This window comes from Mixophyes fleayi, chromosome 11 (genome assembly GCF_038048845.1).
Source record: "Mixophyes fleayi isolate aMixFle1 chromosome 11, aMixFle1.hap1, whole genome shotgun sequence".
NCBI classification, from domain to species: Eukaryota; Metazoa; Chordata; class Amphibia; order Anura; family Limnodynastidae; genus Mixophyes; species Mixophyes fleayi.
This window is the reverse complement of record NC_134412.1, coordinates 41,110,995-41,133,009: the sequence shown is the minus strand read 5'-3', so window position 1 is coordinate 41,133,009 and position 22,015 is coordinate 41,110,995. Positions and strand designations below refer to the sequence as shown.

Genomic DNA, 22,015 nt, shown 5'->3' with positions numbered 1-22,015 from the left:
TAAAAATTTGGTACATATAAATCAATTAACACTGAATAAATCAACTGAAACATTACATGTACACCATCACAGTACTGTGTCACTAAATTATATTTTCAACCCTGGAGAAAAAAAAAATAACTACCAACTCTGACTATCAGAATGATGGTGGTTCCTGCACTTAGCACATTACTGCTAAAAATATAAAGGCCAATAAAACAAAACTTTTACAGACAATGCCGAGTTGATAATACTGAAAAAGTTTAAACCTACATAAAGAGACCACAAAATCTAATTGGAAAAAAAATTAGGATTTTTATACTTTGTAAAATCCATTTCTCCAAGGCCATTGGGGAACACCAGGGACATTGGGGTGTAGTGTAGGTAATAGTTGTGTGGCACTTTAAGAAAGTTAGCTCGGCCTAGCTCCTCCCACTTATACCCCCGTACTGCTTAGGTTTCAATGTATGTTTAGAGGTTGGGGTAGGATCAGCGCTCCCTATGTAGTGGTAATGTTATAGCTGCCACTCGGGAGGGGGGAGGGGACAGGATAGGAGGCAGAGGGGGCAGGGGAAAGTATGAGGATGAAGGGTAGCTCAACCCTGGGGACAATTCAAATGGTGGTTCCATGGGCGCTTTGGATTAGAAATGGATATTAGGCAAAGTCATAAGGGGGTGCATTTATTAAACATAAATATGCGAGTAGCAACTCAATGGAATACACACAGTCGGTAGGTGCCATAAAGAACAGCCTTGGTGTTAAATAAATACACTGTAGATATCAGCATGCTCTAAAAAGTTATACACCAAATATAAAGTCTATGTAGATGGGATCAATTGTCCCCAATCCTTGTAATGCTAAATTGAATCAGTCCAAAAACAAGTGCTGAGGAATAGAAAGTCAATGTTCTAAATCCTGGACAAATAAGTCCATCGGAATCGCCAGAGATGGGAGCTGGTAAACGGACTTACCCTTAAACCTGATAGGGTTACAACTCAGCTGCAGATCAATTGCCGTTTTCCTAGTAACGCTCCAAAAAGTACCTGGCTGGTTCCCGTGGGGACGCAGAGCCCAGAGAACCACCATTTCAATGTATGTTTAACCAAGCCCCATAGTAGAGACGACAATTGAGAGAAAAACAGATATAGAGAAAAACAAAAAAGACAACATGTTAAACAAAAAGAGAAACCAGAGCATCAAGGATGGGTGCCCGGTGTATAGATTAGGAGAAACAGATTTTACCCAAGTATAACAAGCATATTTTCTCCAACAACCATTTGGGGACAAAGGGGACATCCAAACCACAATTACAGGTGGTTATGATCAGAACCAAAAAACACAAAGCACCTTTCTCCCAAAACTTACATCCCCAGTTGCATGCAAAACAAAGTAAAAGTGTGAAAGGAGGGCTAGGTGGCCGCCGACAGCTGCTCAGTTGAGGCACCATGCCATGCCACCCAGGAAGCACTCACTGACCTGGTAGAGTGAGCCTGAATATTATCTGGAACATGTGCCCAGCCTCACCATAAGCCTGACAGATTACAGCCGTAATTCACCAAGCAACAGACACCTTAGAGGCCGGCAAGCCTCCCGTGTGCATCATAAGGATCAGAAAATTCTCAGTCTTACAAACATCTTAAGTTCTAAAAAATAGGAAACTTCACTAGTTTACACCATATGAAGGTTTCGTTCGGTGAGCGCTCCCTAGCTTCCTGTAACGGATGGGGGAAGGGGGATTGGATCTGCTGCCACTAATTACATACAGTGAGGATTTCCTGACACTCCCCGTATACAAAATAGAGAGAAAAGGTTGTGTGATGGGCGCAATTAAGGGGATAGGGTTTGGGATAACAATAGGAAAATGGGTTTTTCTGATGATATATATACCGCTAAACAGTGTATTTTACCAAATCAACAAATGGCATAAGTCACATTTATCGTCACAACATTCCTTTACATGGCAGTGAAGAACACATGGTAATGGAATCAGTCTCTTAAGAAATATATGTATATGCAGCACATTGTGCGCAACTTATCCGATTCCCAGATCTCTATTAGTCCAGAATGTCTTTGACCTTAGTAGGTTTGCCGGTATGCATGCTTGCCGTTAAAACTCCTTACATCCTCATCGGAGCTTGTAGTGTTGATTATGCTCGTGTGTTAGAACATATGGAGAGGGAGGAGCAGAAAAAACATATGATGGTGTAGTACATTATAATCAATGTTTATTAAAACATTAAAGTCAAAACTCACATTTCATGTGAAATCGTGTTCCTCAAAAGGTATCTTTAGAGTTCCTTTTGTATCCCTTCACGTGCTCCTTCAGATATCAGTATACTTTTTCCCGGAGCAAGCCGTGCTGATGGTATGTACGGGCATACAGGGAATCCTAAGATGTTCAAAGAGGCGTTTAGGCTGTTTGGATTGGTCCAACGCATTTCGTCACTGCTGTGACTTCATCAGGGGGTGTGATGCTCTCTGTAGTTTATTATAAAGTTGTAATGCTCGCCTCTACAGGAAACTTGCCAGGAGTTCACAAGGCGTGCTTAGCTTCAGGCCAATAGAAACGTCACCAGCGTTCTACAGAAGGTCCTGGGCTTGTCCAATACGTGCAATTCAACACAAATGTTTTGCGTCCAGACAGTGTTCTTCACTGCCATGTAAAGGAAAGTTGTGACGATAAATGTGACTTATGCCATTTGTTGATTTGATAAAATACACTGTTTAGCGGTATATATATCATCAGAAAAAACCATTTTCCTATTGTTATCCCAAACCCTATCCCCTTAATTGCGCCCATCACACAACCTTTTCTCTCTATCTTAAGTTCTAAGTACACAAGTACGCAAAGCAAAGACCACATCTAAAGAACGATTGGAAACTTCCCCCTTCGAAGGCCAACATTTGGTCAGGGATAACTATGTCCTGATTTATGTGGAATCTTGGCACCACTTTAGGGAGAAATTAAGGCTTGATCCGAAAAATTGCCCTATCCTGCACAGATCACTAATCACTCCCCCGGGTTGTCAAATTATTTCTAGTATTGGGTTCCTCACTGCTAATTTATCACTTTATGTGGATTTTTATTTGAAGCGCCTCCCTGAGATTGCACAATAAAAAGACATTACTAATTTTTTGACCCATATAAGAGACAGAGAGTAAATGTACATATAAACGTATAACTTGTGATGTACAAGCATTGTATTCAAACATTCCTCATGACTACAGGCTGAAAGCTATCAAAACTAAATTGGAAAGTGTTATTTTGGTCTCAGAGGACAGCGTAACTTTATTCTGAACTCTACTGTGTTTAGATTATCTCACAATTATTTAATATTTGATGGCATCATTGTTCTCCAGATTCGCGTGAAGCCATAGGAACTAGGTTCCTTCCCAGTTTCGCCAACCTCTACATAGGCGCCTTTGAAGAGCAAAACGTGAGGCACATTTGGGGCGAGCCTTGTTTTGAATGGCTGTTAAAGAGACAACTTCTTTAAAATTTGGAATGTGATATTCACTACATTACAGAAATGTCCCCTCCTTTAAATTCCAACAGTTTTAACTTGAAATCTACAAGCAATGAACACTAATCAATCAGATTTCCATCTTGGATATATTTCTAAAAAAGCTGACCAAAGGATTGTTACAGAGACCTTCTGTAAGGAGTTTGATAGTAACAATTTTTTACATCATAAGGGTAATCACCATTGTCCATGGAATAATATACCCAAGGGACAATAGAAAAGATTATGTAGAAATTGTTACAGGAATTCCACCTTTGAATCACAAGCAAAATATCTATTAAAAAAGGTCTTTAGGAAAAAGAATATCCATCAAGAATATCCAAATTAGATAGAGCATTTCAAGAAAAAAAAAAAACTTGACAGAGTCTCTACTATCAAAGTAGAAAAATAGTTCCAAAATGGGTAGTATAAATGACAAAGAAAAAAAATAAACAGAATAAATCTTTATTTTTTTTTGGCCCAAGTATAATACAGCTTCCCAGAAAACTAGAATTACTATTACAAACGATCCCATCCTAATGTCTGATACTATATTGAAAATGAAAGTTGAGAATAAACACTTTTTTGGTTTAAATAAAACCGATAATTTGTAGAAGAAATTAGCCACAAGCCATTTTAAACATGAAGTGGAAGAATTAGAAATGAAATTAAGACAAAAAAACAAAACAATCCCAAGATGTTTCAAATGTGGGAGAATCTCATGCTTCATCTGTAGATTAATAAACAATAAAGCCTTGTGCTTTAGATCAAGTGTAATGAAGTGAAAAAATTAATGACAGATTTAATGCAAATTTATGGTGCTTGTAATGCAATTTATCTTTTAGAAATCCTTCCAATTGACAATATGTAAGGGAGAACCACTAGACCTATGAAAGTTCAATTTTTAAAACAGACAAATTAGTAATAGGAAGTCCCAACATAGTGTTGTTAGACATTCTTAACTTTTCATAATGGAAAACCTAAGAATTTAAAAATTACAGGTATTGAGTAGATTTTAGAACCAGGATCAGTATTGATAATTGAATTGCTACCTCATTGGATTTTATTATTTTCAATTACACTGTATTCATGTCAACAGCATATCTCTACTCAAACTTTGTCATTTTAGATTTTATTTACTTTATTATATAAAATAAACATCAGTTTTTAAAGTGCTTGTATATGTCCATGTCTTCTCTTACAGAAATTATTAAAGTGTACATTGCACAGGAACAGATATACATTCCATGATGAGCTGAGTTAGAAAAAATATTTAAAAAAAAAAAAATGAATAAAATAGGAGTTGTAATGAATAATTGAAAAATAACCCCATCATAAACCTGAAAAAAAAAAAAGTACAAAAACAGGACTTGAGACATATTAAGTCATGCATGATGTTTGAAACCAACATGAGTGAAATCACTAGTTTGGGATCTGATTCATTAAAGCTTTTTTTAATGTCTTTTCATTATTGTTTTTATAGTTTTCTTAGGTTTCCTAAAACTCAAAAGTTTGAAATTCATAAGGGAAATTGTAATGTATTACTTTTGTTTATTTATCTATTGACTGAACAGGACATTTTGTATTACTGATGAGTCAGCCTGTTGTACGCTTTTTTCTTTATATGTACTTTGAACAGATGGTAAAACCACATTGTGTGCTTAATTAAACAATCAATTATGGATACTTGATAGATGGAAAGCCATTTATAATGTGAGCTGCCCAAATCACAACTTCCTTGCTTCTGATTAAATCACTATACGCAATGAAACAAAAGTCAAGCCACATTAAACAAATTAGGGAAAGATCTTATTTTAATACATTCGTTAGGACCTCTGTGAAGTGCAGGGAAATGTGGCTTAGTTTTAATCTTTGAATATTTTTCAGGCAAGATACAACATTGCCAGTACTACTGAAGCCAGTGGTCCAAGTAGGAGACCACTGCAATTGGTTTAGTTGGGGAAGCAAAGCTTTGGCCAGCAATTTTAAGTAGCAATTTTTTATTTTTTTTTAATCTCAAGTAAATGGAGTTGCGCTGAATTCAGAGAAATGTTACGTATGATTTAGAGCAAGTAATGGTACCCCACATAACAAAACATACATTAGTTCGTAAACCAATGAACTTAAATCAGCTTAAAAATTTGTAAGAAAAAATACAAACCTTTCGTTTTCTTGTAGTGAGTACTTGAAAAGGCTGAATCTGCTTTTTCTGTGGGTCCCATGCAACAGCTTCTGAATCAAGGATACAAGATTTCACTTCGTCTCTCTTCACCTACAGCAATAAATTCATAATTTCAAATTATAAAACTAATTTTAGGTGTTTTGCATGCTACACAATTAAAACTTTACAACATGGAAGATAAAATAATTCAAATAAGAATAATTTGATGCAGATTGTCATATGTGGTCAGTACTAAGAAAATTGACATGCAAATGCACAGTAACTATAGACAGTAATGAGATGGATATATGTTGGTGTGTATGCACCGGTGCCAGGATTAAAACTGCACAATTCTTTTGTGCACTTGCATACAAAAATAAATGAACTAAAAAAAAAAAAAATTGTGTTACGTGCAAAAGACCAAAGATTTTCATCTGTTGCTACCTGCTCTAACCCTTGATAGAGAACTTCTCAGTCACAGACATGTGATCAGGAATAAGGCTGAAAACTCAAGTATTGCAACTACTGGTAGTGTTTTGAAAAATTAATGTCTGGAAGAATTCCATAACACTGCCATAAGAAGAGATTAAATATTTAAAGCATAACAAAGTCAGAAATGCATCCAATTAAAATATGACTACAGCATAATGTATCTTTCTTATAAACCCAATGATCTAGAAATGAAATAATTTTTTTTATTCTAACACAAATCTAAAGAGCATTATTGCAAATGTGCATTTCAATGCAACTACAAAAAGGATTTTAATTAATCAGTTCAGTTTTTTAACACTATAATTCTGGAGATATACTCGGCAAAGCTGCAATTAGGACACATGTCCATTTGTATGTGCTGTATCCAGGGCCGGACTGGCCATCCGGCACTTCTGGCAAATGCCAGAAGGGCCGATGGCTAGATGGGCCGGCCGACACTTCTTGGATTCCTGCATCTCTGCTGCGCGACGGATGAGGGCTGCTCTGCTCCCTACCCCTTATCTTGTGCACTGTGCCCTGCAATGTGGACACAGTTTTTACAGTTTTTATTTTTTTTTCTGACTAGGGAGGGAATCGTGGGGAGGAGGGGTGCCGCGATTTTTGCGGGGGGGGGGGAAGGAAGAGGGTGAGAACCATGGAGGAAGGGGGTGCTGGAAGAGGGTGAGAACCATGGAGGAAGGGGGTGCTGGAAGAGGGTGAGAACCATGGAGGAAGGGGGTGCTGGAAGAGGGTGAGAGCCAGCGGGGAAGGAAGAGGGTGAGAACCATGGAGGAAGGGGGTGCTGGAAGAGGGTGAGAGCCAGGGGGGAAGGAAGAGGGTGAGAACCATGGGGGAAGGGGGTGCAGGAGGAGGGGTGATAGCCAGGGGGGAAGGGGGTGCAGGGAGTAAAGTGAGAGGGACAAAGGAGAAGATGGGGCATAGGTAAAGAAAGTGTAAAGGGAGAGACATCTTAAGAATGGGAATGTCAGACAAGCAGCCATAATAAAACACAAGTAGTAATGAAGAATGGGAATGCACAGAGGGGACAAGTGTTAAAAGAAAATAAAAAAATCAAGCCTTCATACTCCATTCACTTATATTTTCCATACACCCACTTCTAATTTTCCGCTTTGACCACTGCCCTCGCTCCCTGCTTCCGACTGGCTGTGTGAGCTGACAGCTGCAGATTCCTAATCGCCCAGCGCACCCAGTAGGAATACCGAACACAGGATGCCATAATCAGGTAAGTTCATATATTTTCTCATGTGCAATGTGTTTTTAACCACCCTTTGTTGAACTGGGGGCACTACTGTGTATCCAATGAGGTTTAAAACACTATGCATTGCTCATTATTGCGCTGTAATTTTCTTGCATATTTATCTGTACAGAGACTTTTAATTAAGAGAAAAATTGCATTTTAAATGGTGTATTAAGCTGCTCTTGGGACTCACACTCAAGTATCTGATATGCTGTACCAATTTTTATTTGTGATTGAGTTTTTTGTCTGGGCACTACTGTATGGCATAATGTTATTTGGGGGCACTATTGTGGCATAATACTGTATGGTATATGATTTGTGGGCACTACTGCATGGCCAAATATGAATTGAGGGTAATATTATGTGGCATAATATGACCTGGGGGCTCTACGGTGTGGCATAATATGAACTTCTGCCAAAGGCAAGTCTCTCATTGTTGAATATGATGGGGCCCAAGGAAGTTGCTGTACTGGGTCCCAAAATTCCTCTTGTCAGCTCTGCCTGTGAATCAAGGTGGTAGATGTCTCCAGGCAAATAATCTAAATGTTTCCTATCTAATCAAACTGATGGATCACATCCAATTATCTCTCACCCACCTCCTCTATCCCCCTTAATTAATATACTGTGTTATTTAAAATGAATAGAAAGGACGCATAACCAGTTACTGTAGTATAAAAAAATATTTTTCTCTGACATTTTTCTGTAGATGGAAATACTTTTTATGCGGCCGCGTGGGTTCAAATGATCATTCAATATTCAATAGTTATGTTTTTTCTGATATATTTGTTAGAGTTTTACTTCATGTGGAATGATTCATAAAAATTCTGCCATTACTATGTAATTGAGGGAAAAGGATACCTGTTACCTATATGTGTGTAAGTATTCTGTTGTTGCTATTTTGTGGGAGATTTGAAAAAAGCAAAACATTGGTTTCCTACAGTGGCGCCTGTATAATTGGTGGTATTGCTGTAGTATGGGGTGGCGTGGTGGTGGCAATGTTGTAGTGTGTTTGGGGCTTAGTATTGCTAATAAGTATGATAGGGTATTGCTGTAATGTGAGAATGATGTCGGTTGCTGTAATGTGGGGGGTGATGCTGGTTGCTGGAATGTGGGGGAGATGCTGGTTGCTGTAATGTGGGGGGGAGTGATGCCGGTTGCTGGAATGTGGGGGTGATGCTGGTTGCTGTAATTTGGAGGGGGGGGGGGGGTTATGCCGGTTGCTGTAATGTGGGGGTGATGCTGGTTGCTGGAATGGGGGTGATGCTGGATACTGTAATGTGGGGGATGATGTTGATTGCTGTAATGTGGGTGGGTATCGATGTAGTAGGAGTGTGTGTGGGGGATTATTTATTGCTGTAATTTGGGTACTAATAATGTATTGTCATGGTATTTATTGATGTAATGTGGGTGCTAACAATATAACGTTGAGGGTCATTGTGAGAAATACTCTCCCCCACCCCCCCCACACACACTCATACTACATCATGTTGTACTGCACCAGCAACGCACACTGCGCCAGCATCAGTGTGCAACAATATAGTGCATGGAGCCCACAACACGTGTTTTAAATGCCAGGGCTAATTTTTAGTCCCAGTCCGGCCCTGGCTGTATCCAAGTCTTCATTTTTTATTTATGCCTGCTTTAAATGTTGTATCAAAAGATAAAGGTCAGTGTGAGCTCTAGTGCGTCTTGATCGTATAGAAGGATAAACATTACTATAATTGTAGCAGCTAAACATTCTTTATTGGCGTGTGGATGAAACAGGAAAGATTTGCTCCAACGGCTTATATTCCATGGTTGTCTTGCGAGTACCCTAACATTTGGGGACAAGATTCTGGATTATAGTACAATTCTCCTATGAACATTGAATGAACTATTTATTATTTAATAATGTGTAGAGGTTCATATTCCCTACAGTAGTATACTATAATTTATGTTTCTTTTTTATGTGACTGCAACCACACTGAGTGACCTGCCTTATCAGAGATGCATTTACATCTTGAAGACATCTATATACTAAAATATAAGTATTCCTTTATGAGATTACATTTGCACCTTTAAGGGTTTTATATATATTTTATTTTGTATTATTGTTGGTAAACTGGTGTATGTTTACAATTAGAATCTGTTAGGCTGCATTTGAAAGTGAAGTGCCAGTGAAATGTGATTTTATTACTTAATAACTATTGCTCTCAAACTGTCCATAGTCTCTCTCTCTGTTAGGTAATTTAGACTAAGCTCCAAAGGGGCAGGTTCTAATATGAGTACTCTATACAGCGCTGTGGCATTAGTGGCACTGTATAAATAGATCATGATGGTTACGTGGGTAGCCTTCTCAATAATGTAGGAACGCATGCTGAATTTTAGCAGAGCCAGCATTTTTTGTTGTTGTTTACACAATGTGTTAATGCCCCTCTCACACCCATGTTTTCATTTTTTTTATATTTATAACATACTTTTGGTAGAATACAATATTAATAACCTGTATTGTTAAAAATTGTTTTTTATAACTGACAAAATGAAAGGTCAGTTATCACAGAGACAAAACTGTACCTCGCTTCTCACACTAATAAGGCATGAGTTACTACACTTTTTATCCCCGGTCCCTCATCACAGACTTGTTATTTGTTGCAGTTAATAATGTCCAGTGCAAATGGGCAAATGTATTTGGTGTATTCCTTCATGTTACAAACATGCCTGCATTATGTCCTATGATGTCTACTTGCAATTATTGTGCAAAGCACATTTATTTTATGCAGTACCCAGGTGCTGACATAGTGCACCTAATGAGGGGTGGTATCAACATCTCATCTCTGCCCTTTATTAGACTTTATGGGACCCTCTGTATGGTAGCAAGTGTGACTGGGGTATAAAGTATGAGGGAGGATGCCTGAGAAAACATGGGACATCTGAGTTGCAGACACTGAGCAGGATCTATGGATCAGTCAGTGAATAAACTGCGTAAACTGTTATGACAGGCTGGAAGACACAGGACTGCTGTGGCGTTAACTTGCCATAGGACCTTTGCAACTCAATGTCTGCATGGACACCAAAGGACAGTCTCAGACTGGAGACTAATCCCCACACAGTGTAACTACCATCCAGGGTTTAGGTATAAGCTAGCGGGTTATCATATGGCTGTAAATTTCTACTATTGTCTTGCTACTATTTTATATTGTTCCATGCATATTTACGCAAATAAACCACACTTTTATATTGTACCAAATTCCTTGCATGGAGTGAACAAAACCAAATCCTCTGCATCACTGGGATACTGCAGACACGTGTCTTCAGGGTGACCAAACCCTTAATGTAGCTCCCCTCACTATCCAACATCTGTGATATGCTTCCCTATGTGTATAATAGTTGTTACTGCTTGGGGAATACTTATCTTTAAAAGCAGTGTACTGGTACGACTCAACCCATTTAAAAAAACACAGCAATGCTCTCGTTAAAAATCAGATCAGGGACATTTTCCTATCTCCTGGCACCTCATTCCTCGCACAAACTCCCCCTTTTTATCCTTAAAAAGGATAAATGTCTCGTTCCCCTTTTCCCCCCCTCCACTATTCTGCTCCCCCCTCTCCCTAAGTCACAAAAAGTACATCACCGCTGGCGATATCCAGAACACTGCTATCTCTTTATGTATGAGCATTCATGTCCATTGAGAACTCTGTATGCAGCTTAGCACAAAATGACTTGCCCTCTGTTCGACTGTATATAACCACTTATGGACTCAATGCCTTGCCACCTTATTTTGTATACAATGTCATCAATAAACAGCAATAAAAATAAATTAAAAAAATCAGATCAGGACTGGCCAGAAGGGGGAAGACTTTGGTGTAAGTTGCAAAACTTTACTTGTATCTCAATAATTGGAACTAGCATTCCCTGCTTCTAATACAGAGTACAGCTTGACATAGCTATAAAAGCATTAATGTCTGATGACTGCAGAGGACGTAATGCTTTATTGTTTAAAACAATTAACAGTCAATTGCTAGGGTCCAGAATATCATGGTAAAGAAACAAGTGCATATACTTGTGACATCAAAAAGAATCTTCTACATATTCAAAAACAAAGCCAATGCAGTACAGTATTATTAACCTTTATATGAAAAAAACACGCAACTTACAAAATATCAGAATTACCTGTGGAATCCTAGCGATTATATCAGGGTATTTTGAAGTGTTGTTTTCCTGGTTTCTACTATAGATATGTACTTCACCATTTTCTAGAATATGTATCTATGAAGAAAAATTATACTGAATGAGTAAGTCACCATTAGCTGTGTCAGAACAGAGAAGCCCATCTAGAACACATTCAAACTTAAGTGCAACAAAAAATATCAGTTTATTCCCTCCATTTCAATTACATTATTATATTTGTGCAGCCCTCACAAAATACCTGTGCTCGCTCTCCATCATATTTATATTCACAGGTAAAAGTAGCTTCATCAAACCGCTTAAGCACTTCACCAATGCCCTTTGTAGGATGTGCCAACATTGGCTTTAGTGGAACACCTAACGAAAAAAATATTTTATATATTTTCATACAAACTGCTTCTGTTGTAAAGTAATATTCAAGAAATTGTAAAAGGAAACATACAAAACATATTTTAAAGAGAAACTTAATTGTAAAATATTTAAATCTGAAAACATATATGGTTGGTACCTGGAGTGAGTTTGCAATGCTGCGGAAGATCTTTAATTCCATGTTTCAAGAGAGCTGGAATGACTGCATCATAGTTCGGTAACTCACTAAGTTTACAAAAAAAAAAAAAAAAAAGAAAATACTTATTAAATTAAAGTATGGCTTTAATGAAGGGGGGGGGGGCGGCACACACAAAACACCAAATACATACATATATTAGGGGGGGCTGCATAACTTGAATAATTTATTGTGAACGCTTACAAGAATTCAATGTCAATGTGCACGCAGTAGCAAGAGAGTGAAATTCAGAAACCTATTCCTAGTAAAAAAAATTATTAAATATATGTAGTGCCGGCGGACATGATGGCCAGCACATATGCGCTAATATCAGGGATTGATAAAGCATTGCTCACAGTGACATCACTGAGACCAAAGAAGCGAGAAAAAAAGTGATGAGAGAGATATGAACACAAGAGCAAAGAGAAAGAGAGAGACTGATAAGTACCCATGTTTCTTATATTATTCAAGTGATTGGACTGAGCCATATTTGTTAGTTAGATAGGGATAGTTAGAGTGATTGGATTTAATCAAATTAAGAGAAAGCAGCAAAAGTGTTCTGTAATACAAGTAATATTTACAGAGAGGACATTGTCTTGTACTCTAGGCTGCAAACTTCTTTATATTGGAACTGAAAGAAGAACGGGCCTACATTCCAACTGCCTTGTGATAAAGCTGCATATCCATATAGATATATATGTATTTGCTTAATAAGGACTGTATTGCTATTTTAAATGTATAGAGGTTTAAAGTAATTTAGATAGATATTTTATATAAATTTATATCCATATTTTAGTATAGGAAGTATTATATAAGTGGTAATATAGGTACCTCAAGTTTATAATATACTAGAGAGATCTGTTTTAGGTGCTATGCACAAAATGTTGTAGTGTAATTTATTTATTTTTTTTGCTACACTTTTGCTATTGTATTGTTTACACTATAGTAGTATAAATTATATAAAATTAGAAAGAACAATTTGGTGTGAGAAAATTTCCTTTGTGTGTGCCTGTGGTCCAGTGTAGGGGGGCATAGGGCTCCTTGGTCTCTCTCTGGTGTTGCCAACTGCAGAACACTACCCCATGAAGAGCCTACAGTACTTAGACCAAGGTGGAGGCACTGCGCAAAACTGAACACAAGGTAATGAGTCCATTTGCAGATAGGACACACAAAGGGGGGTATTCAATTGTTAGCGAGTTCGGAAGTTTGAGCGTGCCAAGTCATTTTTTTGCTATTTTACCTTATTTTCGAGCGCAAAAACTTCTCACGCAATTCTAATTTTTTTTTTTTTTTACCGAACGGTGTTATCGCGCTCCAAGCGTTTGTCATTGTTAAAGTATAGGCTGGCTGCGAACCCTTAGCAGAAAAAGCTATTCAATTGTTTTTTAACGCTGAGTGTGAAACAGGCTAAATCTGCTGTTTCATTTCGCACCTCCTTGGTATGCTCAAAGAAAAACATTTTTTATTAAGTTAAGAAAAATATACATTAAACTGAAAAAAAAAATCGGTGTAAAAGTTAAAAATAACCTAAAAACAGAAAAGTACTTAAAAAAGTGTATAATAATTAATAATTTTTTGAAATTTCCCCCTTTAGAAAAAAACCATAGTGGTGCATGTATTTAAACTTTTTTATATTATTTTTTTATAAGTGGGGGGGGGGGGGGGGGGGAGGTGGTTGTGCCAAAGTATCATGTTTTTTTATTATTTTTTTTAAAAGCAAAATCGTTTGCTCCCCACTTTATTTAGTCTTCGCCCTAGTGCTGGCAGGCTACCGATGTGCAAGTTAAAATCTTTGAAAAATTTGGCGTAGGGTTCCCCCTATTTTAATTGAACCAGCACTATAGCCAGGGTGATAGGCACTATAGCAGGAGGAAGGGGGGGGGGGACGCAGTTTGGGTCCCATGGCCATAATGACTAAACACCCACAGACTGTTCAGCGCTGGCCTGGATTCCCTAGGGATTGTGGTCCGCTGAAAAATGTAAGCGGGCCACCCCCCTAGGGACACCCAGGCCAGTGCCAATAGCACTAGGGCTCTTCCTACTACCCCTGGGCTATGGGTAGTAGGGTAAATAAATAGGGATTTTGGATAAAAAAAAATATATAAAAAATTGATTTGTGGAACTACATATCCCAGCCAGCCATGTTGTCCTAAATAGTGTGGGCATGCTGCTACTTGTCTAACTACAAGCACCAGCGTACCCATAACACCCAGGGCATGTTTGCACTTGTAGTAGAACCACAAGTGCCAACATGCTCTTACACCCACGGCTGACTGTGATCTGTAGTTCCACAAAGCAAAATGTTAAATAAAAGCACAACACCCTCATTCCAACCACAAATCTTTATTAAAAATAATAAAACCCCAAGAAATACAGTAAAACCCTCATGTACACCATAGATTTTAATTTAAAAAAAAAATACTCACCATGGACGAAATCCTCAGTTTTATGATGCTTTACTTACACACACTCATTTACGCAAAGTCCCAACAAATATTTGTACCTTCGAAGAAAGGTCCGGCTTGCCCACTATCCCACAAATATTTGTACCTTACAAATGTCCATGCTTGGCCAGTGTTCAAGAAATGTTTGTAAATTTCAAAATTTAACTCCTTGTAAAATCTTTAATTCTGCTGTACAGGGGGGGGCCCAATCTCCTTTGCAGTGCTGGGGCCATTCTTGATTGCATTAATTTACTTTTATTTTTTTATACTAAAATGACTGGCTTAACCACTCCTCATTTCAAACTCGCTAGGACCAATAATAGAGCGCGAGGGGGTGCATGCAAAAAAACAATTGAACTGAGGGTTGTTTTTTTTTTAAACACGCGCTCGAACAGGAAAAAACGAGCGTTTTTTTTTTGTTTTTTTTCAAGCGCGAAATTTTAACGCATCTCGCTAACAATTGAATACCCCCCAAAGATTAGTACACACACCCTAGCCGAGGAAAGGGGGTGTTACACATACATATAATGGTATCTTTATATATATATATATATATATATATATATATATATATATATATATATATATATATATATATATATATATATATATATATATATAAAAATAGTTACTTTAATTGCCATTTTGTGAAAAATTACATTTGCATTGATTTGATGTATGATTTTACAGATTTATGTAAACAAAAAAAGTTATTTAAAAAGACTTAAAACTATAATAGCAAAAAAGTTCTAAACAATATTTTACAGTCAAAAAATGGTGCTAAATTGGAATTTACCACACATTTATCACATACTTTCCTAAACTGATTTTCATGTGTAAAACATTTGTTAGCATTTTCAATTACATATATATTTTAAGAACCAGAAGGATACTACTATTTCATAATACAACTGTTGAAGGTTGTAATGTATTCACCAAAATGAAATCTAAAAAATGTCATGGAAAGGGTAGGAGACAATAGTCTATATTTACAAATGTAAAGACATTTTTGTTATTAATATGTATGGTGGGAATATAGACAGCAATACATAGAAAACATACATCTTCTTGTTAGTAACAAAACAGAGACTCAACTACAGACTTCTTGTTGAGACTTTTATACTTGGGTTAAATCCTTTTCTCTGATTACTATGGATGATACTGGAATACTGGGGTATAAAGTGCAACAACAGGAGCTTGAGAACGTTCAAAACTGAAGTTCCTCCACCCTGCTATACCCATAGGCTGAATCCTCAATATTTTTCCAATAGTGTCCTAAAACCAGGAGAACAGAACAAGATGGAGAGGAGAGGACGGTGTTCTCCAAATAGACGTAGAAATCTTAGAAAGACAACAGTGAAAGAACAAAGTACCAGAAACCAAACCAAGCGTGTAAAAGGTCATCCAGTGACCCTCTTTGTATTCGGGGGAAAAGGATGTAACAAAAACTACAAAAATCTAATTTTCTAGATGCCATATATCAAAAACATACCCCTCTCTGACCCCAGTTCTTTTGAGTTTTTCAAGTCAGGCATTTCCTTTCATCTCTTCCTCTGACACCCTTAGAGACCTAACCCCCTTTGAACAACTTTCTCTGAAGTCGCCAGTGAGTAAAAGGTATGATTTCTATGATCTATAATCTATTTTTAGATTATACTTTGCTCACAAACTGTAATAGGAGAGTAGTCTAGGACCTCATCCTGACAAAACTTGCTAGGAAGAGGTCAGAAAAAGCATAGCTACTTTCTCTATTTATACCATAAAAGGAAACAGCTTAAAAAGATATATTACCAATGCTTTTGCACCCCTGAAAAACTTTATATAATGTTCCCATCCTCCAATCCAAATTGTTGACAGAATTGTGGCCAGATGCGATGAGAGATAACTTTATTAGGAAAGTCTATGTAAACATGTTTTGATATCTACCCTTCATTTCTTACCCCTCAGTTATACATACTAATAGGAAAATATGAAGAAAAGAGGATTTTTGTACTTACGTTAAATCCGTTTCTCTGATTCCGTCTGGGGGACACTACTTACCATAGGGTTGTGGAGGGGAGCTCGGCAGTTGGCACCTAGCTAGTTAACTTTTAGCACTGCTGACAGACCCCTCCCCTCTACAATCCCCCTGCCTCTTACTCTTCCTTTCAGTTAATTAAAAAGCCCCAAGGAGAAAAGGTCAATCAACCAAGAGCACACAGAGGAAAAGCAGAAGGGAGGGATCGCAGTGTCCCCCAGATGGAATCAGAGGAACGGATTTAACGCAAGTACAAAAATCCACTTTTCTTTCATCCAGTCTGGGGGACACTGCTTACCATGGGGACATTCTAAAGCAGCCCCCCAAGGGTGGGACCACTCTGAAAGCCTGGCCCGTAGAGCAGTACGAGCAAAATTTGCATCCGAAGACGCAAATACATTAAACTGATAGAACTTTGTAAAAGTATGGACAGAAGACCAGGTGGCTGTTGTGCACAGTTGGTCTGCAGAAGCCCCATTTCTCGCTGCCCAAGACGCCCCAACCGATCAGGTGGAATGGACCGTAAGTCTCTCTAGCACAGGACGGTTAGCCCTGATATAGCCTGTGTAATTGTTACCCTAATCCATCTCGTAATTCACTGCTTAGAGGCTGGCCAGCCTCTATGAGAATCCTTAAAGGACAAACAGAAAATCGGTACTCCAAATTTTGGAAAGCTCTAACATAAATGCGGAGAGCCCTAACAAACATCTAATTTCTCCATATACACCTGATCAGACTGAGAAGTTGGAAAAGACCAAAAAAAGAGGAAGTATGACAAGACCTATTTTCACTCCATCTGATATAGGCTCGTTAAATGCGATGATAGATGCGAGCCGAAACAGGTTTACGAGTTCGTAGCAGAGGGTTCACTACACTGGGGAAGAAACCCCTAGCCCTCCAGAGCCTGGCTTCAACAGCCATGCCGTTAAATTCAGGCGAGGTAAATCCTGGTGACGAAAAGGGACCTTGAAGGAGAAGATCGTCTCGCAACGGGAGACGATGCTTTTGCTTTTACCGCCATAGAGATTAATTTATTTTTTCAGGTATTTAACTTTTAATTTTTAGTTTAAATAATTTCACTAGCTAAAAATCTACAGCCCAACTCCTTTGGGCACCTAGAAAAAACTGAGAGGAAGGGGGATTATAGAGGAGAGGGGTCTGTCAGCAGTGCTAAAAGTTAACTAGGTAGGTGCCAACTCCCGAGCTCCCCATGGTAAGCAGACCCCAGACTGGATGAAAGAGAAACAATATTGTTTGTTGTTGTGAACCATTGGTTGCTATTTTGTGTGCAATTTTTTTTTAAATAAAGTTTGAATAATTTTTTTTTCTTCGCTCAAAACTCTCCTCTAGCCTCTATCCACCCTGGTCTGTCCCAACCAGGTGGCCTCCCTTTGCAACAACACCCTTACCTCCACTCTTAACGGTACCACCCCTGCCTCTTCTGCCCACCTTCACTGCTCTAAACCCCAACCTTTGGCACTCCAAATTGACTCTGAGATTACAGTATGTGTGCATTTTGAAGGAACACTCAATGGCAGACTTACTTCACTTGAATCTTCTCAGCCAACGGTTCCGTTCTCCCACTCATTAAACAATCCCTCTTCAAGTCCCATCTCTTCTCAGTCCTCCAATCCCTGCCACCTTTTCGCCACTTTCAACAAACTCCTTTGTCCATACTGCCTCCAAACCTCCCTAAACGCCACTGACTATGCCTACGCTTCAAAAAGAGAAGCTATCAGACAAAATATCTCCCTCCAATCACTCTTCTGCATCCCCCACCACTTCACCCTCTTCTATCTTCAGCCACCATTTATTATGCGCTTCTTCAGCCCCACTACGTGCAACAAAGTCCATTCTCCTATATTCTCTCCCCCACGCTTCAATCTTTCCCTTATTGTTTAAGCATGCTTTTATCACACCCATTCTTGAAAAACACAATCTTGACTACCACCTTATTCTCTAACTACTGCCCCATTTCTCTTCTCCTCCAAAATACTTGAGCATCTTATCTACAACAGTCTCACCAGCTACCTGTCTGACAACTCCCGCCTTGACCCTCTCCAATCTGTCTTCCATCCCTCTCCACAGAAACTGCCCTAACCAAAGTCACCAACAATCTTCTCTCAGCCAAATCCAGGGGCCATTTCTCTCCGTTTATCCACCTGGACCTCTATGCAGCCACTGATATCATTGATCTCTCTCTGCTGATGCATACCCTTCACACCATTGACTTCTGACACCGCCCTTTCATGGTTCACCTGCTAGCTCGCCAAACGCTCCTTCTCTATCTCTACACCTCTGGTTCCTTTCCCCCCACATCCATCTTTCCCATTTGAGTCCCACAGAGTTCTGTCCTTGGCCTTCTGCTTTTTTTTCTCTGTACACCACCTCCCTTGGTGAACTTATCAGTTCCTTGGGTCTCCAATATCACCTCTATGGCGACGACACTCATCTCTTAATCTCTACCCGTCATCTCCTGATCTCTCTTGGGTGTCCAGTTGCCCTTCTATCATCTCCTCCAGGATGTCCATGTTTTCTCAAACATAACATGACCAAATTTGAACTCCTTGCCTCGCTCCATCAAGAGTCCACTCCCCCTCCTGACCTCTCTATCACTGTTGACACCACCACTATCTCCTCTGTTCCCAAACTCTGCTGCCCGAGTGTCAATCTTGACTCCTCTTTTGCCCCTCACATTCATTCTGTTGCACAATCCTGTCTCTTCCAGCTATGCGACATCGCATGCATCAGTTCCCTTTCTCTACCAGGATGCCACCAAAACGCTTATCCACTCACTGATCATTTCTCTTCTAGACTACTACAACCTTCTTCTTACTAGTCCTCCCCCGCTGCCATCTCACTCCTCTTCGATCTATACTTAATGCTACTGCTAGACTCCTCTCGCTGCTCTACATCTGCCTCCTCTCTCTGCCAAGCCTTACACTGGCTCCCCTTACGCTACAGAATTCTCTTCAAACTCCTCACTCTCACATACAAGGCCCTCTCCAAATACACTGGTCCCCTACATCTCCAACCTCCCCTCCATATACACTTACTCCCTCCACCCTCTCTGGTTGGCCAATGATTTCTCCTGTGCAGTCCAGTGAAGCACAACTGGAGACTGGCATCTATGGTCACTAATGTCCAGACGAGATTTTCTCAAAATATAGGTTTAAAAACAAAAAAAAAACAAAGACAAACACTGACCAGAATGTCTGCTTCAGGATCATGGTGTTCTCTTCAATCCAGGTCTTCTTAAGATCTGCACCCATTCCCTTTGAGCCATCCAACACTGCAGGTGGGAATACTGAAGAAAATATGCACAGGCTTTATATAAAGACTTTATAATCATTGTTTAATATAGTTGAAAAGGCATTTATACACGTATTAAAATCTGGCATCCCTGCACATGCAGGTTTCAGAAAAGTTTAACAGGTGTAGAGTGCACATGTACCTTACTTTACATCATAGTGACAGTAATCACCTATCCATTTCATAGGTTGGAGTACACCTCTTGGCTCAGGAGCCAACTTCTCCAGGCTGACCTCTGTTTCAAACTTGCTCCTCAATACTCAGCAGCCTCCACTGCAATGGATCACATACTGAAAGTCTCAATTCTACCTGGCTTCCACTTAGGTGACAAGTAAATGAAGCATGGAGGTCTCCATCTGGTGCCTTAATGAGCGAGCACCCACGCTGTTGCATTAGCTTCCTATGCACATCGGGCTATCAGGATTCAGGTCAGACCTCATACCAGAGTTCGGCCTCTCTTAATTCCCAGGCTAACACCTGTCTGTACACCTCGGTTCTGGAGCCAAACGCCCTGATTACACTTGAAAAAGAGTGTAAATCATACTTGACTCATTTGTGAGAATTTGTTAGCAAGTTTGGACTTGTTCAGGATAACCTAAACAATCTCTCTGCTTAATCCCAAATACAAAGCGGAGGCAGTTGCGTGAGCCGAGGGATCCCCAAGTCATACAGTTTAAAACACTTGAGTCTGGCCACCACTCATACCACACCCCTGTAGGCATGACACTTCGAAATCAGTAGATTAGAATGGCATTCATTGGGAAGAGGGGGAGAAAGATGGGAGAGCAGCCCCAATCCTCAAACAGGTGTGTCTAGGACTAAAAAGGTAAGGAAATTAACTGTAATAGTGGACATAATGCAATACAATTAACAGGAATTTAATTGTTGCATATCTCACTGCAGAATTATGGTCAAATGGTTTAGAAATTACCTTAACCCTTTTCTATGTGTGTGCGTTCATTTTATTCCATCCCTGCATGGCAGACGACATTAAAGGATCTGACAAAGCAGTTAAATTTACTCATGGATTAGTGTATACTTTTATTTTGCCATATTCAGCTTTTGCTGAATTTGTTACACTAAGCAAAAGCTATGCAGAAAACTCCACCCTGCTGCTTTACATAACGCCGCCACATTTGTGGCCTTCTCAGCCCATGGAGTAGTTACACAGCCCTAGTAGTAGGGGCTACAATACAAGCGATTTCCTCTGACTTTGTATGCTTTAACAAAACACTCCCCAAGCCATTTTGCTAGCCATTAAGAGCTGCTTTTGGTAAATATATATTTTAGTCTTCCTCAATGATTTGATTCTACAAAGATATAATGTAAGTGCTCTAAATAAGTCTATGGTATGCAAAGTTCTTTCTTTAGTACGTTTCCGATTGGTGTAAAAGCACCGTTCATAATTAATATGAAATTTAGGAACCACTCTCAGTAAAAACAGTGTTTTAAAAAAAAAAACCAATGTTCAGATAAGGCTCTTGGCACCATATGAAGCTCTCCAATCCTTCCGGCCAAAGCGACCACTAACAGGAAGAATACTTTGATGGGGTTGCCCACCTGATGGAAAACTTTCTATTGGGGTTAAAACAGATCATCAATTTAAGTACTTAGGACGAGGTTTTTGTTTGGAACTACACCAAAAAGGTATGACCCAAGGTCTAATATTATACTTGATAGCAAGATTTCTGCAGGCAGTCATTTGTTTTGTGACAATGAGTTCATCTGTGGCTGAATGCTTGAATCCCCCCTGCCAGACTGTAGCTATTTTACTTCCTTTCTCTAAATTTCCTACCTGGGTAGGTTTCCCAAGCCTACCCTATTAGTATTTGTCGCTTTGCAAAAATAATATGGCTTCTTTAAGTATCCTACATGTTTTCAGATTTGTGAAGATTGCCAATATCTCAGAGACTGTTTTCCAGCTGCTGCTAAGAGGAGTCAGCTGTCCAGATGACTTTTCCTCCATTTCCATTCTGAAATTACATTCCCTTGGACCTCCCTCCTAAAGGTTTGGGCTCAAGACATTGCTTCAATCAGACAAAAAAATTGGGCACCCACTTTTTGGCTTGCTTTTATTTTTGCTATTCTTGGTTTAGTCAATGAGATTGACAAATCGGAGTCTATAATTACTCCCATGATCTGTCTACGCTCAATTGCGTAA

At 39.1% G+C, this 22,015-nt stretch overlaps 1 protein-coding gene across 3 annotated transcripts in view; it reads right to left on the bottom strand.

The window, feature by feature from the left end:
- Positions 1-22,015, bottom strand: part of LIG1 (DNA ligase 1) — a 251,148-nt gene that overhangs the window by 82,781 nt on the left and 146,352 nt on the right. For all 3 annotated transcript variants that reach the window (XM_075191317.1, XM_075191316.1, XM_075191318.1), the window contains exons 15-19: positions 19,750-19,849; positions 12,046-12,131; positions 11,779-11,894; positions 11,523-11,618; positions 5,645-5,755 (exon numbers count right to left, since the gene is read on the bottom strand). In XM_075191317.1, coding sequence (XP_075047418.1) covers positions 5,645-5,755; positions 11,523-11,618; positions 11,779-11,894; positions 12,046-12,131; positions 19,750-19,849 — 509 coding nt within the window. The remainder of the gene's footprint in view (positions 1-5,644; positions 5,756-11,522; positions 11,619-11,778; positions 11,895-12,045; positions 12,132-19,749; positions 19,850-22,015) is intronic.